This window comes from Clarias gariepinus, chromosome 2, assembly GCF_024256425.1.
Source record: "Clarias gariepinus isolate MV-2021 ecotype Netherlands chromosome 2, CGAR_prim_01v2, whole genome shotgun sequence".
In the NCBI taxonomy this organism is placed as follows: Eukaryota; Metazoa; Chordata; class Actinopteri; order Siluriformes; family Clariidae; genus Clarias; species Clarias gariepinus.
The window spans coordinates 11,395,938-11,415,674 of NC_071101.1; the positions used below are offsets into that span (position 1 = coordinate 11,395,938).

Here is a 19,737-nt window from a genome sequence, read left to right on the forward strand (position 1 = left end):
TCTGAATTCGATCATAGGAAATTTCCTGAATATAAATGTAATTAATGGAGTTCTTAAAACTTCAAACATTTATTTATATTGAGAAAAAATAATTATGGGTCACATAAGCACAAACTAGCGCAGATACATATGATCAAGTGTTTAACTGCAGCTTTCATTTGTTTCTATTTACAACTTTGTTTTAAATAGTCAAAGAATATTATTATTATTATTATTATTATTATTATTATTATTATTATTATTATTATGCAGGGTTTGCTTAATAAAGACGACGAATGGCGGTCGCATTGTTCACCAACAAATGTAGACATTGTAATGTGGACACAATGCCAACGCATCCTTCACCATTAATATGTAATGTTTAGCTCTTGGTCAGAGTTGTATAGAATTTTTAACAATTCAGGATAGTTTGATTAACTTAATTAAATTTATAATGTACACTTTATCAACTACCCGTCCACTGGCACAATTTAGCACAATTTAGTGTATCTTAACAGTTCTGCTTATCATGTGGCCAACGATGCTACCACAAAATCTAGTATTTAGCAGTTATAAGCAAGGTAACAAGATCTGGGCAAATGTTTAGACTTTAAAATACAGTCAACAGTTCTTTATAAAGAAACGAGGATTTATTTGACTAATCTACGATACATGAAACTACGCTACTTAAACGCACGCACACACACACACACACATACAAAAAGTTTGGAAAGTGAAAATGAATGAAGTTATTCTAGTACTGTTTACTAGATCAACGAAAGTCACAAGAGCAGAGTCTTGGGTTTAATCTTACGGTTCAGTTATGAAACAAGCACCAACTTCAGCAAGGTATGCAGCTTTGTTTGTTTACTTGCATTATGTTTCGTTCTCATCCATTGGTTCGCCTCAAGCGAAGGGAATCATGGAGTTGCTGATTGGTTTGTGCGCTGTTGTAGAGATGACGTCTGTCGGGAAAGCCCTTCTATGAGGCGTTGGTTGCCTGGTTACCGATGGCTGCGCTCTGGAACTTCTCCTGAGGGTTTCTTTGTTGCTGGACTTTGGAGTTCTGGCACAAAGTCTTGTTGAGAGTTCTTGAAGAGCAGATGATGCCAGCAGCGGCATAGCGCCGTAAGGGTCTACTTCAAAGCATCTGGTCTTGTGAAGTTTCTTGCAGCTTAGTTTCCCAGACGCTCCTTTATGATTGCCATTCAGATAAGATTGCAGCCTCGTTTTGCAGATGCCCCTTCATGATCGCGGATCAGATAAGATTATCAGGATGGCGACATGCATGCTGGGAGAAGATCTCTGGCCTGTGGTCAGTTGATTGCTCTCTCTGTGGGAGCCTCATTGTTCGCTACAATTATTATTATTATTATTATTATTATTATTAGCCCAACTCTTTGTTTATTTAAAAAAAAAGTTGTTTTCCATTTTTTGCCAATTGATAGTTGGTTCAGGTAAATTGTTTTTTTTAAATACCCCAAACAATTCCCCAACAATTAAAACACGCCAACATGACTTAAAAATGTATTCTTTCGAAACAAGTCAAAGTTAAAACAGTAATTGGTATAAAACAGGCGAAAACATGTTGTATTTTGTTTAAAGGTCATTAAATACCCAGATAACATCAGCTGCTTATTAGTCTCTATCTGGTTCTTTTATATTAAAATATCCATTTTTTCCAAGTCTTTGTTTCCCCCAAAGTATCAGACGTTTTGCAATTCTATGTTCAGAATATAGACCTGACCAAGCATCATTCTAAAGCTGTTGCACTGTGACGTCATCCGTACTACAGCTCCCTCAACAGCTTGTTCAGGCTCCTCCAGTAGCTCCAAAAGGCCAGGAGTCACCCGTCTGACCCCATCCTCCACAGTGGAGGATGCTTAAAGAGAACAGGAGAATTTAGTAAAGACAAAGATAAAAAAACTTTACAGAATATCTAGTTGTGATAATAATAAAAAATATCAATAAACCTACCCAGATAGCACACACACACGTCGCGGAGACGTCTATGCGACGTCATCTTTTTCATCTGGCAAATGTCTGGCAAAAGGCGTTTGCTCATTTGGCAGATGTCGCCGAGATGTCCGTGCCCGATGTTAGAACGACGCTTAGCCTACATATTTAAGGCGTAAATGAATTAAAACGTCCCTGATCCGCTCTTTAGACGATGTTAATCAGATGTTCATACATCTGCTAAACGTCTGATTCATGTCGGATAGACTTTATTTTATTAAAACACCCCCCTCCCATTATTTTAATTAAATATAATTAACCATGGTCAACAGAATTCTGTGAAGGAAGGAAGCATAAGACAAACGGCATAAAACAGAGATTTTTATTTTACACCAGCAGCAACTTACAAATGAGGTCTCAATTTGAAAAGATGTACAAAACATAAAACACCACAAATAAGTATTAATCATAGAAAAAATAAATAAACACCAACAGAAACGTTTTGTACTTTATAACTGTACGTTATAGTGGTTATTTTAAGTGTGATTAAAAATACAAGAAATAACTTAAACCAAAATAACGTGACTAAACATCGCTAAACAACAGGTGACATTTATGTTTAGTATTTCATTTCTATTTAGAAAGATGGGAATTAATTCCTGCTTACCTTTTCCACACGCTCGCCAAATGCTTGTCTTCTCAACACACTGTGTTCTGTTCTCGCAATGTCTTCTTGCGATGTTTGATCTGATATTTCCGCTTTTCATAGTGACAAGATCTCTTTGGTTTATCTCAACATGATTAAATCTAATACATGTTTAATTTTATGTAAATACAACATCATTTATTCATGTTTATCTTGAAAACATGAAATTATTAAGTACAAATCACATATTACATTTTAATACATGTAACAGGTAGCCAGGTTAATTTTTTTGAGTGTATAAAAAAGAAAATGGGAAAAGGAACATGAACCTGCATTTACATCTACAAAGTAATGTAGTGTTCGTCTTTAAACGTGCTATACGTTCTAGTTAAATATCTGGATAAAAAAAAAATCACGTATTTCCTTTTAAATCATTCAAGTCATAGCTGATGCTGCAGCTTCCCGTCCACATACCAGCAAATTTCGGGTGATAAAGATACGTCATATAGACGTCGTATAGATGTATGATTTAACAGCTCAAACAGGCGATCTACAGACGATCTGAATATGACTATAAAAAAACGAACGCGATGTTTACCAGATGGTACGCTCTTTAGCAGACGTCTCCGTGACGTGCCTGTGCTATCTGGGTATTTACCACAGAGTGTGTAAAATACTGTTTTGGGAATTCTGGAATGTAAATAAACTGCCTGTGCTAATGTTAACCATTGAACTTTGTTAGCGTTAGCCACTGTCTGTCTGTATTAACATCTGCATTAAATTAACCGAGAATTTACTTAATGCGCTTTTCATACAAATAAGCGATATAACACTCGTATATGAGCATTAGTTCATCTCTGAAGCCAAACTATAACTTACAGTGTATTGAAGCCCCCTCCCCCCCACTCCTTAACTGATAAACACTTGATGGGTTTTTATCCAGCTTTCATTAACTAAGCGCTCGCGCTACCATGCAAAGTCACGGCCAAAGTGGGGAAAATATAAACATGGTTATGAGCGTTTAGCTCACTAGCTCATCTATCCTCAGCTTATGTCCCTCATGAACTGCATCACATTATATTCCAGTCAAAGAAATAACCTGCAGATTAACTCTTAACCAAAGAATAAATAAATGCTGAATTTATCTAAATCAAGACAACACTCATTCGCATTTTTGGAAAGCACAAACACACTTCTTATTAGTTTTTCGAGTAGTGCAGCTTTTGTAATAGCTTTATTAATAGTATTTTTTAAAGCTTTAGCATCTTTTTGATGGAAAGAGGAGTGACATTGTAAGTTTCTGACACTGACAGTAAGCTGTAATGTTAAGTCCAGAGTTGGTAAACAGACCATTAAGTTATCTAAAGTCACATCTGTCCGCTGCTGGTGCTGCTCTGTCTACCCCCACGACTCAAGTGGTAATATCAAATGTGCCCCCGTTTTTTAAGGACGAGGCAATTAAGAACGAGCTGGCCGGCTTCAATAAATTCGTTTGCCCCACGTTCTGTCTTTCTGCCAGTAGATTTGCCAGTTAATTGTTTTAAACGACATAAAATAAACACTTAATGAAAACCTCTACTGTAAAGAGGGGGAGACCTGCTTCATAGTTTTTGCCACTATGGAGCGTCTGAAGTGCTTTGAGTGTGGGCAATATCAGACATGAAAGGCAGCGCTGTCTGCACTGGGTTGTGCAGCCGGGCAGCTCAGGGGCGATTAGGCCAAGATACAGCAGCAGCGCGGGGACAGACAGCGGGAAAAACCTGACTGAAGAGGTATAGGAGCCACAAATCTGCACACCACCAATAAAGACCTAAAGACACACTGACACCTAAAGAAAGCACTACAGCCAAACCGAAGAAAAAAAAGGAGACATCCACAACAGAAACCACCACAAAACTGAAAACCTGAAGTCAGACTCTGAGAGCCGCAACACAGGAGAATGAAGAACCAGAGTGCAGCACAGCACACACACACACACAGACACATCCATAGACATTGAAGAACAAATTAACTGATTCTTACAGCTTTCCAAAAAAAACTGTAAATATGTAAATAATACCAGACTTTTAACTTTAACTAAGTTTAAAAAATTTTCATCATATCAAGTGTGTTAAGAGCTCTCTCTCTCTCTCTCTCTCTCTCTCTCTCTCTCTCTTTGTTGAACTACACATGGCATGAGTCATGTTCATCAGGGACGATTTAATAATTATGATTTATACATATTTCATCTGACTTTTTTTTTTTACTCATTTCCCTAATTTTGTGACTCTAACAGTATGAGGAGGAAAAGTCAGATAGTTTTCTAATACTACACAAAGTTTGCTTTGCTTATTTGTTGTTTTAGAATAGTTCTCCATAAAAGTCACAACATACAGTACATTAAATTTATTGCAACAATGCAATAACACCTTTTTAAGTTTGCGCAATATTATGTTAGCTATTACAATTTAATTAAAAGTGTAACTATTGTATTGTTTTTTTCTTTTTCTTTTGTATTTATACACTGTACTGTCCCTACTTTATTTTTCTTTTCTGTTGTAACATAGAAATTTTTACCACTGTGGTATATATTATCTTATCTTATCGTATCTTATCTAATCTTAGTGATGCATCTCTATTGATATACTGCAGCTCAGACTTGTGAGATTTAGTTTCAGATGAAGAGCTGCCAAACACACTGAGATTCATACAGAAACATTGGATGCTGAAAGCCACAGAGAAAGAAGAGAAGGAGGGGAGGATTGAGGGAGTGAGGAAGAGTCAGATAATGCTGATACCTCACACTGCTGAATGATGGATGACTATGTACAATATGTTTACATTATTGTGTTTTAAAGGTGAGATAATAAATATTGAGATATAGGAGTTGAAAGAGGGAGAGACATCAGGAGGACTACAGGCTTGTCTGAAATAGGTTACACTTTAAAAAAGAGGAAGTGGAGAAAAGGAACATCAGCTCCAATCCCAAATGTTAGGAGAAACATAAGAGCCAATTTTGCACCAAATAACTCCACAATAATTTATGAAATTATAAAAATGTAATTTTTCAGAGTGGATGTGAGTTGACTCTGTGTACTGTGGTGTCATGATTATTGAGAGATTTTTGATGTAAGTTGTGAGTTAGTGTGGTGTGGATCCTCTCTTCTACAGAGTGTCATTGTGTCGTATCACATCCTCCAACTCAGCTGCAGCAGTGCAGTCTCTCTACAATCTGACTGAGGGAGGTTTTTGTACGACTCTATAACACTGTGTGAACACATGTTTACTACTGATGTAATGGTAACTCTGACAGTAGTAATCTGCTACATCTTCAGTCTGGACTCCACTGATAGTCAGAGTGAAATCAGATCCAGATCCACTGCCACTGAAACGAGCTGGAAAACCTGACTGAAGCTGATTGGCAAGTTTAATGAGGAGTTTAGGAGCTTCTCCAGGTTTCTGCTGATACCAGTGTAATTGGTTGTTGCTATACACTGCCTGACTGGTTCTACAGTTGATGGTGACTGTTTCTCCTGGACGAGCAGATTTCACTGCAGGAGTCTGAGTTACTGTGACTTGACCTCTGCATTCTGTAAAAATATATATTATAATTCACCATGAAACTGAAACATAATAATACATAAAAACGTGTATTTGTATAAAGAGATGATTAGAGAGATAAAATCTGAAGCAGTGTCTGACCTTGAGTCCAGAGGATCAGTGTCCAGATGAAGACGGGGATCAAAGTCATGGTAGCTGTGGGTGAAGTTGGTGTAGCAGCAGCTCTCAGTCATGAAGTGTTAAAGTCACAGCGCTATAAACACTCCCAGAGCACTGAAGCATGTGCTGCTAATGCAAAGTGGAACGTCTCTTTAAGAAAAACTTACGTGTGTGTGTGTGTGTGTGTGTGTGTGTGTGTGGTCACTGTAGTGTAACAGAAGTTTTTGTACGACGGTTTCAATAGAATGTATCACTGTGGGTCACTTTCGGTGGAGGAACCAAACTCATCATTGGTAAGTCACTTTTACTTCTTTTAGGAGTCTAAAAGTTAAGAAAAATAACTTCCGCTCATCATTTACATGAGTTATATAAAAAAAAATTGGTGTATAGTTATCAGTAATTTATTTATAAGTAATTCTTTACTGTAAAATAGCAAAATAATAAATGAGTGAATAATAAAAATATAATAAATACTCTGTGTGTCCGTGAGTTTAAACCTGGTCACTGGTTCATATCTGAAGTTTAGTGTAAATTGTTCTAAAGTCTCTGTGCTGATGTAAAATACAGACAAATGCTGCTGTGTGTTTGTGTTAAACAATGAACATTTGTGTAATCAGATCCATTTACTACTATCACACAGGGAGCACTTTATATTACACATCAGTAAGAAGTGTTTAACACAGAATAAAGCTGATCAAAGTCTGAGTCGCTCCACAATATAACCAGTAACTAGTAAATCTTCTCCTGCTGAGTAGTTCTACTGAACTGCAGTCATGTGAATAAGCAGTAATGAGTAAATGTTGTGTAAGTGTGTGTAAATGTGTGTTTATTGTGTGTTTGTCTTCTCCAGCCGGTCCCACGGTGAAGCCCTCCGTGTCTCTGCTCCCTCCCTCCTCTCTGCACCTGTGTGAGGGATCCGCCTCGCTGCTCTGCCTGCTGTCTGCCTACTCTCCACAGGGGGCGCTGGTGAGCTGGAGAGTGGACGGCTCAGAGGTGAAGGACGGGGTTCTGACCAGCGCAGAAGAACAGAAGAAGGACGGTTACACACGCAGCAGCACCCTGACCCTCAGCAAAGCAGTCTGGGAAAAGGGGGAGGAGTTTGTCTGTACAGTCTCCCATGCTGGTGTCAATCATCCGGTCACGTTCAGAAAGAGCCAGTGTGAAGACTAACAGCTCCAAGATAGAATTTGACACTGAGCTGCTTACACATCCATCTACAATAGAGTTTCAGTTCTACACAATGCTGACATTTCTGTCTTTACTCTCTTCACTGTCCTGTTGCTCTTCCTGTAGTTTTGCTCTGCTGAAATAAAGCTTCATTTTGGACATTGTGTCTTGTTTTATTCCAGTTAATAGTCATTATCAGTGTGATGAGAGAGTGTGTTTAGCTGTAGATTCAGTGCTGTGTGTTGTGCTTCAGTGAGTTTGGCTGAAGAAACTTGAACATCTGGTGAAAGTGCTGCTCTATTCTGGGAGAAAGAGGATCACTCAGCCGTCTTCATGTGAATCTCACTTCCTCTACACTGCTCTCTGATTTACTGCTTAACACTGACTCTGTGTGTTTAGCTGGGTGTGGAGCAGGAAGCTGCTTTCATCTCTTTCTTTACTGCAGGGTTTATGCTTGAGTGAACTGACAGGTAAAGACTTATTTTATATTAATAAGATGGAGGAGTTCAGATCCTCATCCATTCCTACTTGTGTCAAAACTGTACACTGAATTTAAACTGAAAATCAACTTCCGACTTTCTCTTACCTCAGAATCCAGTGGACCTACTGGGAACAGTGTTTATGTCCATTCTGGACTCAGTATAAATGAATCAGTGCATAACTGGACACACTTATAAAGCTGGTCACACCCTTCAGATTAAATTTAGAAAATATAGTGACATTACCACATGGATGTGGTGAGGGAGGACATGCAGGAGGTTGGAGTGAAAAAGTAAGATGTGGTAGACAGAGTCAGATGGAGACAAATGGTCCGCTGTGGCGACCCCTAGTGGGAGCAGCTGAAAGAAAAAGAAGAGACATTTTTACTGTCTGAAGTAGTCTTAGATCATCTCATCTCCTTTAATGTGTTTTATTAATAATGTATGTACGTTGCTGTGCTACCACATTAAACATACATTCACATCAACTACTGAACAGAGATTTTTTTGTAATCTGCCAGAGTTATCAGCTATGACTGGATCACTGTCTGACCCCAGAGAACTCGATCAGGTGACTGAATGCTTAGAGTAAACATTATATTATACTTTAAATAATGTAGCTCCATTTAAAATAAAAATAATTATAGGTTGGGTGATAGGATAGGATTAGGGAGAGTCGTTAAGATGTAACAACCAGAGAGAGTAAGGGGGGTTTTAAGGGAGGCTTTCCTGGTGGACCAGCATGAAAAATATGAGACAGGTTGAGCCTAAGATCTCTACCTCTGTGAAAAAAATATATTTATCACTTGTACATAGACGGCTCCTTTTAGCCCCTCTCTTGAATCTCTCTTCTCTGTCCACAAGTTGAACATTCTAACCCTCAATCCTGTGTCTTTTGTCCTTTATGTGATGATATACTGTTGTTTCGGGCCCTGATGTATTACTCTTTCTGTGTTGATACATGTAGAGCTCTGAACACTCGTCACTGCAGTGGATCAGGAATATTATATTTATTTGTTTAGTTGCTTTTTTATTTCTTTTTATGGATCTTCTTATTTTTGTAGTCCTGATACCTAATAGGGGTCGAGGCACTGACAAACACATATCATGTAGACAGATCCTTAGTCAAGTTCAAAACACAGGTAGTCACATGGCAAAATAGGAATGGCACAGGTTTAAACTGGACAAGTAAAACTATCAAACATACAGAAAGAAGAAATAAAAGGGCTCAAAAAATAGGACATAAACCCTGTTAAAAAAAGAAACCATGGAGAATTTTTTGACAAACAGTAAAAAAGTCAGCTAATACATGCGACTGTGATCATAACTACCTGTTCTCTCTCTCTCTCTCTCTCTCCCTCTCTCTGTGCTGGGTGTGAGGAGAGTGCTTGGATGGCTGTTCAGCGTTTTGTCAAGTTGTGGAAGGACTGACATTTCCCCCCCAATTTATTTATTCATTTATTTTTATTAGTAAATGTTACTAATAAAAAAAAAGTTAAAGGTTTATAGTGAGAGAGAGAGAGTGAGCGGGGCATCATGGCCTCTGAGGCTGGTCAAGAGACACTGTCTCTCCGACATGGCATTACTGTAGGTGTGTGGTGGAGGGCGGAGTAGAGGTGGAGGAGGTGCTGCTAGTGGTGGAGAGCAGGTCAGGTGTGAGAACATCTACTCTGCCTCCCGGATAAACAAAGCAGTGGTGGTGGTTTAAACCAAGATAAACCTTGCAAGTACACTAACAAAAAGGGGGAGTATGTGTAATAGGGTCAGCGGTTCAAGTTACCCCTCTGTCTATTGCCACAACATGAGTCGTAATATCAAATGTGCCCCTATTTATTAGAACGAGGAAATTATGAAGGAGCTGGCCTGCTTTAATAAATTTGTTTGCCCCACGTTCTGCCTTTCTGTCAGCAGATTTTAATGGTTTTGAACGACATAAAATGAACACTTAATGTAAAATTCTACTGTAAAGAGGGAGAGACCTGCTTCATAGTTTTTGCCACCTTGGAGCAACTGAAGTGCTTTGACTGCAGGCGATATCAGACATGAAAGGCAGCGCTGTCTGCACTGGGTTGTTCAGGGGGCGATTCGGCCAAGATAAAGCAGGAGCAGCACGGGGACAGCCAGCAGGAAAAACCTGACTGAAGAGGTACAGAAGCCACAAATCTGCACACCACCAATGACACCAAAAGACACACCAACACCTAAAGACACACTGACACCTAAAGACACACCGGCACCTAAAGAGAGCACTACAGCTAAACCAAAGAGAAAAAAGGAGACATCCACAACAGAACCCACCACAAAACTGAAAACCTGCAGTCAGACCCTGAGAGCCACAACACAGGAGAATGAAGAACCAGGGTGCAGCACAGCACACACACACACACACACACACACACACACACACACACAAGCACACACACACACACACACACACACACACACACACACACACACACACACACCAACCGATTCCTACAGCTTTCCAAAAAAAAACACTGTAAATATGCAAATAACACCAGACTTATGAAAAAAAATGAAAACATGTAAATAAGTTTACGATTTTTTTCTTTAATAAAGTGTGTTAAGATCTCTCTCTCTCTCTCTCTCTCTCTCTCTCTCTCTTTGTTGAGCTACACATGGCATTCCTGAGTCCTGCTCATCAGGGACAATTTAATAATTATAATTTATACATATTTCATCATGCTTTTCAAACTCATTTCCCATTTTGTGACTCTGATACAGTATGAGGAGAAAAAGTCAGATAGTTTTCTAATACTACACAGTTTCTTATCCTGTGAAATGTTGTTACACAATAGTTCTCCATAACAGTCACAACATATATCAAATCTATTGCAACTGTGCAATAACACCTTTTTAAATTGTGCAATATTATATTCGCTATTGCAATTTGAAATTTGATTGAAAGTGTAACTATTGTATTGTTTTTTCTTCTACTTTTGTATTTATACACTATACTGTCCCTACTTTATTTTTCTTTGCTGTTGTAACATAGAAATTTTCCCACTGTTGTATATATTATCTCATCTTATCTTATTTTATCTTATCTTCTCCTTATCTTATCTTATCTTAGTGATGCATCTCTATTGATATACTGCAGCTCAGACTTGTGAGATTTAGTTTCAGATGAAGAGCTGCCAAACACACTGAGATTCATACAGAAACATTGGATGCTGAAAGGCACAGAGAAAGATGAGAAGGAGGGGAGGATTAAGGGAGTGAGGAAGAGTCAGATAATGCTGATACCTCACACTGGTGAATGATGGATGATTATGTACAATATGTTAACATTATTGTGTTTTAAAGGTGAGATGATAAATATTGGGATATAGGAGTTGAAAGAGGGAGAGACGTCAGGAGGACTACAGGCTTGTCTGAAGTGGGTTACACTTTAAAAATAAGGAAGTGGAGAGAAGGAACACCAGCTCCAATCCCAAATGTTAGGAGAAACAAAAGAGCCAATTTTGCACCAAACAGCTTCAGTCATGGGAAATAGTACCACAATAATTTATATTAATTAACTTATAAAACTGTAATTTTTCAGAGTGGATGTGAGTTGACTCTGTGTACTGTGGTGTTATGATTATTGAGAGATTTTTGATGTGAGCTATGAGCTAGTGTGGTGTGGTTCCTCTCTTCTACAGAGTGTCATTGTGTCGTATCACATCCTCCAACTCAGCACCTGCAGTCGCTCCCAGCTGCAGCAGTGCAGTCTCTCTACAATCTGACTGAGGGAGGTTTTTGTACGACTCTATAACACCGTGTGAACCAGTAGCCAGAGATGCTATGGTAACTCTGACAGTAGTAATCTGCTGCATCTTCAGTCTGGACTCCACTGATGGTCAAAGTGAAATCAGATCCAGATCCACTGCCACTGAAACGAGCTGGAAAACCTGACTGTAGCTGATTTACATATTTAATCAGGAATTTAGGAGCTTCTCCAGGTTTCTGCTGATACCAGTGTAAGAACTCACCATTTGAGTTTTTGTACACTGCCTGACTGGTTCTACAGTTGATGATGACTGTTTCTCCTGGACGAGCAGATTTCACTGCAGGAGTCTGAGTTACTGTGACTTGACCTCTGCATTCTGTTAAAATATATATTATAATTCACCATGAAACTGAAACATTATAATACATAAAAAACGTGTATTTGAATGAAGAGATGATTGTAGAGATAAAATCTGAAGCAGTGTCTGACCTTGAGTCCAGAGGATCAGTGTCCAGATGAAGACGGGGATCAAAGTCATGGTAGCTGTGGGTGAAGTTGCTGTAGCAGCAGCTCTCAGTCATGAAGTGTTAAAGTCACAGCGCTATAAACACTCCCAGAGCACTGAAGCATGTGCTGCTAATGCAAAGTGTCCTCTAAGTATGGAAACACCTTTACCACATTCCCCCAATCTTACTGTAATTCTCACACTATTACAGAGTTATTGTGTGAGTTTTGCTTCTGGGGTCAGATGATGATTTTTTTTTTTAATGACTTTTAAGTCTAAGATGCATAAATAAGTGAATTAGAGAGAGAAGCATAAAATTTGCCTTAACAATATTTATAAGTAGTAATTTCTTCTTCTGTAGTGAAGAAATTACAGAAGTTAAGTAATTCACTTTAATTCATCAGTGTGTGTGTGTGTGTGTGTGTGTGTGTGTTTACTGTAGTGTGAGAAAGGTTTTTGTACGACGGCTTCATGGGAATGTAACACTGTGGGTCACTTTTGGTGGCGGCTCCAAACTCATTATAAGAAGTAAGTGCCTTCATTTTCTAGAAGCTCAGAGATTCATTAGTAATTTTACACAGTTTAAAGAAATGTATAAATTTACTGTAAAATAATAATGTGACATTCATCTAAAGGGAAGAAACATTTTATATAAATAAGAGAAATGTGATGTGAAGAGCAGAGCTGATTTCATGAAAACTCTGCTTTTGTCTCATTTTGTAAAATTCAGTCTAAATCACTTCATCACTTTTTTAGACAAATTTAAAATAGTTTTTAGTGGATGAAATTTTGCTTTGTTTTGCTCTAATTTATTAATTGTACTGAAAATGTGTGTAAGAATAAATCATGAGCAATGTTGGTTTATTGATTATTTTTGATTGATGATAAGCCACAAAAAAGATTTTTAACATCATGTAAAAAAGATAAACATAGTTTAACCGTTACTGGGAAGTGATGCTAATTCATACACAGTGTGTTTTGTTCAGAAGATGGAGATTGTTTTGTTCAGCTGCAGGTTGGTTGGGTGACGTTATCAGAATTGTGCTTTGTTTTACAATGTGCAGATAAACTTCTGCATCTGCTCCACATTAACGTTAATATGACTGTGTGTGTGTGTGTGTGTGTGTGTGTGTGTGTGTTTTCTCCAGCTGGTCCGGTGGTGAAGCCCTCCGTGTCTCTGCTCCCTCCCTCCTCTCTGCAGATCTCTGAGGGATCGGCCTCACTGTTCTGCCTGCTCTCAGCCTATTCTCCACAGGGGGCGCTGCTGACCTGGACTGTGGATGGTGCCGAGGTGAAGGAGGGGATTGTGACCAGCACAGAAGAACAGAAGAACGGCTTCTACAGCTGCAGCAGCACCCTGACCCTCAGCAAAGAACGCTGGGAAGAGGCCGAGGTGTTCGGCTGTACCGTCTCCTACCACGACACGACTCAGATCACCTCGTTCCGAAAGAGTCGCTGTGACGCTCACTAGAAATCAAGTGTACACTTTAAAGCATGCTTAGTTGTCTAAAATGGTATCAGTGGTGTAGCTATGCTGAAATAAAGCTTTAATGTGGAAAGCATGTCTCCTTTTTCAGTTGTGAAGTGTCTTTGGCAGCGATTTGGAACAGCAGCTTTAACAGCAGGTCGAGTGCAGTGTGTGTGTTGTGCTTGAGTGAGTTTGTCTGAAGAACCATGAACATCTGCTGAAAGTGCAGATCTATTCTGAGAACTGTTCATGCAAATGTGTGTGTGTGTGTGTGTGTGCGCGTGTGTGTGTGTGTGTGTGTGTGTGTGTGTGTGTGTTTTTGATGGTTAATGTGCTACTAGGTAAGGAGGATCACACTCATTTCTAATTTTTCTGACTGGGTAGATGGTGCCTAAAACTATCAATACTGTAAATTGTAATGCATTCCACTTAAATACAAGAAAAAACAAAGATTCAAGACAAAAACTTTAGAAAATTTCTGATCATGATGAAGCATTTACTGCCTTTATTTAGGAAGTAATAAAGTCTTAATAGAGTTTGATCTTTCTCTCTGAATCGATGCACTCTGAATTCGATCATAGGAAATTTCCTGAATGTAAATGTAATTAAAGGAGTCTTCCACTGTAATGTATGAGCAGAGAAGTTAATGCACTACACACACTAATTCCTACTTACCTCCTGCTGTGTTTTAAAATGGCTCTCGCTGAGTTTTTTTTTATTTATTAAATTGTTTCATGGAGTAAATGCAGAATTTCTAGCAAACAGTGTAAATGACGGCTGTCTCTCAAATCTTCTGATATCTGTTACTGAAGGTCTCCCTCTGATCTCTGTGGAACAGAAGAAAGAGGGACTTGAGCACTTAGCTCTCGCAAGTCGAAGTTATATTTACACCCGTGTAATTATTTTTGGTAAAAAAGTGATTCTCCTACATTGATATGACGGGGGAAAGAAAGGTAGAGCCACAGGGACGCAAAGTACAGCGAATAACTATCCACACCGCGTAGGGTTAGACGAGGAGGACGACATGCGGGGAGAAGAGGACCGACAACGTGGAGGCGAATCAACATTGGAAAATGTGTTCATGGGGCTTGAAAATATAAACAAGCAGATCAGCAAACTGAAAGAACATTCAAAGATGAAATTAAATATGATATGAGAGAAGGGTTCCTTGAGTTCAGAAAGAGGTTAACCAGCAACTATCAACAAACATGCTAGCCATGCAAGAACACAGTAAGAAAATCAACGAGATGGAGACGCGGCTCGATGACACTGAAACATGGAGTGCGGAGGCCAATGTCGCCCTTCAACAGGCTTTAAAAAATCAGCAAAAACTAGAAGACAGACTGAACGATACTGAGTTGGGGGCTCGACGAAACAACATCAGGATCCACGGTGTACTAGAGAACGTTGAACAAGGCTCAGTGATGGAATTTGTCGAAAAGCTGCTTTGCTCCGAATTTGAACTTGGCAACGTGGATTTGCAAATACAATGCGCAAACAGAGCCCAGGCGCCCAGACCGGGCCCAAATTCGCGTCCGAGGTCCATTATAGTAAATTTCCAGCAGTACAGCACCAAGGAGATGGTTATCCAAAAAGTCTGGCGAAAGAAAATCATGATGGAAGAGAAACCGCTGTATTCCGACCATGACTATACAGCCACCCATCTTCACCAGTGCAAGGTTGTTTTTTGTTTTTAATATGTAAACTGTCTTCTTTGTAATGTCTGTTGTTATTTGGCTGCCAGGACACTCCTAGAAAAGAGATGTTAATCTCAGTGAGTTTTTTTTCCTGGTTAAATAAAGGTAAATGAAATGAATGAAGGTGTACACCAATATTAAAAAGGCTCTCAAAGAAAAGGGCATCCGTTTTCAGTCGCCTTTCAATCGGATACGCATCTACTGGTAGGGCGGTGTGCAGGTGTACGGCAGTGCCTGGGAGGCAGCGCAGGAGCTGCGTCGGCGGGGATACAGCGTGGAGGTGCCCGAGAGAGCGGTAAGAGCCATTTATTGGATCGTCTCCAGCGGGCTACATCGTGGCAGCGAGTAGGATCAACCACAAGTGTGGACACTGCCAGAAGAGCTACAGAACGCCTACGGGAATTCGAACATGGACACAGCAGTGTTTAAAAATCTATGCTAAAGCGACCCTTTACATAAAGATCTTCGGTGTATGTGCGCCGGCTGGCGGGAAAATGAGGTAAGCTGTGCCATCGGTCACACGTCAGTGAATTGCGATACAGTCTGTAGCGAACTTATTGGGGAGGGAGCCTTTCCTGGAGAGAGGTATCCCCCCTCAGCTGAAAACTGGAGAACGCTCTTCAGACTTTGGAAGTCCTTATACTTCTCTGTTATAATGCCCATTCTAAGCAGTTCTTGGCTTATTACTGTGTTACAGTTTATTTTATTTAAGGTTAGCCTGTGGAAACATAGTGGTATAAGAATGACTCGTCTGGATGATGTCACAGCCTACTGAGGTTAAGCTAATGTCCTTAAATGTGAACGGTTTGGGTAACCCAGTTAAAAGGTTATAGGTAATGACCAAACTTAAAAAAGAGAAAGTGGATATTATTTTTATGCAAGAAACTCATCTCAACAAGAACATGAGAAATTAAAAAGATTTGGTTTTAGAAATACTTACTACAACTCATATGAGCATACGTATAGAAGGGGGATAGGTATTCTTGTCGCTAATGAAGTTAAATTTGAATCATATAAGGAAATGAAAGAAAAGGATGGGAGATATCTCATTGTTAAGGTAGTAACATTAGTAAATGTGTATGCTCCACCCAATACTAGTAAACTGTTCTTCAAATCACTAATGGATGTAATTGTACTGTAGATTTCAATGTGGTATTAAACCATCATTTAGACACAACTAACAGCAAAAGAAATTTAAGCAAAATATCAAAATTGATTAACACAGCCTGGGACGATATAGGATACTGGGACGTCTGGAAACATATTAATCCATCTCTTAAAAACTACACTCACTACCCAGTTCCTCACCGTACGTACTCTAGGATTGATTATTTTTTCATGCCAAAAAGTGTCTGTTATAGGGTGAGCGATTGTAGCATTGGAGTAGCTGATGTCTCTGACCACAGTGCTTTGCATCTGACAGTTCAAATAGAAGGAAGGAAGAGACAGACAGGTTGTAGGCTGAATGTGGGTTTGTTAAATAACAAAGCAATTGTAGAACAGATAGAACTGAATTTTAAAGAATATATGATGATAAACAATAATGGAGAGGTAGACCCATCTATATTGTGGGATTCATTGAAGGCTGTGATGCGTGAGAACTTGATTGCACTATCAGCACAAAATAAAGAAAAAGAGAAAGGAGTATAATACCCTGACATCAGATTTATCAAGTGTAGAGCAACAACACAAAATCAACAGGGACCCAGATCTACTAACACGTATGCAGCAAATTAGGAAACAGATTAACGACTTGTTAGAACAAGGTGTTGAGAAGAAGGCTTGATTCTATAAGCAGATATACTACGAATCTGGCCCCAAAGCAGCCAAATTACTTGCCCGACGCGTACGTAAACAGCAAGTTGAGAGTACCATTCATAGGATGCGAGACCCACAAACAAATAATTTGATTTATCATTCACAGAAAATAAAGGATATTTTCCTAAATTACTATAAACAACTGTATACGGATACCTCTGATTCTAAAATAGAAGCGACAAGAAATTTTCTTAATGAACTGGATTTACCAAGTATAGGCAAAAAAACACAAACCGAATTCATTACAGCAGATTTCACACTAGAAGAAATAATTAACTTGATTGGGAGTTTAAAAGCGTCTAAAACACCAGGTAGTGACGGCTTTCCTGCCGAATGGTATAAAACTTTTAAAGAACAACTAGCCCCACTCCTGTTAAAAACATTTAACTGGATTAAAAGAGAATGTAAACTTCTACCTTCATGAAATGAGGCAACCATCTCAGTACTTCCAAAGGAGGGTAAGGATAGGGAATTTAGTTGCAGTTATAGGCCTATTTCAATTCTTGATGTAGATTATAAGATATATACAGCAATTATAGCAAAGAGACTAGAGACTATCCTTCCTGAATTAATAGACGAATACCAGACTGGATTTATAAAAAGCCATCAAACACATGACAATATTAGAAGGATGCTACATCTGATGGATAAAATAGAAAGGGAAAAGAACACAGCAGTATTACTAAGCCTTGACGCCAAAAAGGCCTTGGATCGGGTCAATTGGGAATTTCTTGATCAAACTTTGGATAGATTCATCTTCAACAAACATTTTGTAAATATAATTAGATCTCTTTACCAACAGCCAAAATAAAAAAATAATGGGTCATTATTTCCATCGTTTAGTTTACAAAGAGGAACTAGACAGGGTTGCTGCCTCAGTCCCACTTTATTTGCTGTTTATATTGAACCCCTGGCCCAGGCAATCCATCAACATGAACAAATACAAGGCGTACAAGGACATAAAGATCATTTAATAGTTTTTTTTTTTTTTGCAGATGATGTCTAGATCTATTTAACAGATCCTGAGGCTTCTCTTCCCGCACTAATGGAAATCCTTGATGAATTTAACTTCTTTGCTGTTTACAAACTAAATATTGCAAAGACACAACTTTTGTCATTTAATTACAAACCTTCTGAGGAAATCAGATATAGATATAATTTAAGATGGGACATGGAAGAAAATAAAATATTCATGGGTGATTATTACAAAAAACCTGGGTAGCTTGTATGGTGCAAACTATAATGTGATTAACCAGAACATTATAAGCGATGTGGAACGGTGGTCTACCTATCCATTAGATTTTGCCAGTAAGATCAACGTCATCAAAACAAACATACTGTATGACCTAGATTGCTATACCTATTTCAAGCTTTGCCAGTAGAGATACCTAGACAGCAGTTTACAATCTGGGACAAACTAATTTCCAGGTTTATTTGGGATGGAAAGAAGCCCAGAATAAGATACACAACACTCCAGTTGGCCAAGCATAAAGGAGGATTGGCCCTACCTAATCTCAATGATTACTTTTATGCAGCTCAGTTCCGTCCCCTTTTTCTTTGGTGTAACAACAATTATTTTGCTAGTTGGAAGGAAATTGAGACATATATGGTTGGTTATCAGATTCAGTCAGTTCTTGGAGAAAATGAAATCCCCTCAGTAGTCAAAAGTCAATTGGATTCAATAACTTCTGGAGCAGTGGAGCTTTGGTTTGAACTTGCTAGACAATTTAAATTAAGCAAAGACCAAAAAGTACTTTGATGGATAGCCTTTGATACTCAATTTAAACCAGGCGAAAGTGATGCCACATTTAAAGAATTGGCAACAAAAGGCATTAGAGCAATATGTACAGTAGTGAAAAATGAGGAATTACTGACTTTTTAAAGAATTTTTTTTTCTTACTAATCGGGACTTATTTAGGTACATACAATTCAGAGATTACTTTAACAGAGAAATAAAAATGGAAACTTCACACAAAATTAATCCAGTTGTGAAGTTTATGATGAATGCATACTAATCAAATAGTAAATGTGCAAAAATAATCTCCATGTTTTACGTAAGTATTATGGAAAGTAAGGCCAACTCAACATTATACCTTAAATCAAGGTAGGAAAAATAATTAAATGTAGAAATTCTACCAGATGTATGGTTTGATATGTGTGAAGTTCAACATTCCTCCACAAGCTCGCAACAATGGAGGGTATTCAATTGGAAGACTTTAGTACGATTCTTTATTACACCTAAAATCAGCAGTAAATGTGGCTGCTTAGAAGTACACCGCACACACATTTTTTGGAGATGTGAAAAACTGAAGCCATTTTGGAAAAATGTACATTTAACCCTAACAAAGGACTTGGATATGAGATCCCATTTTTATGCATCGTCTTGTACTTGGGTCATATTTCGCTGGTTACACTTCAGGAGGACTGATACCTGGTAAAAATACTACTTACAGCAGCAAAGAAAAGCATAATTAGAAGCTGGTATAAGCCTGATTCACCTAAACAGCAAAAATGGCTTGAGGTCATTCAGGAAAGGATGTTGGAACATATGACTGGTGTGATACGTTTGGAGGCGGACATGTATGCCAAA

The 19,737-nt window shown here is 38.6% G+C and overlaps 1 gene segment (V, D, J or C); it reads right to left on the reverse strand.

The window, feature by feature from the left end:
• Positions 1-5,785: 5,785 nt before the first annotated feature.
• Positions 5,786-12,197, reverse strand: LOC128516279 (immunoglobulin kappa variable 3-15-like). The segment is given in 3 exon segments: positions 5,786-6,093; positions 11,949-12,035; positions 12,149-12,197. Coding segments are annotated over 3 exon segments (444 nt in total).
• Between the last annotated feature and the right edge of the window lie 7,540 nt (positions 12,198-19,737).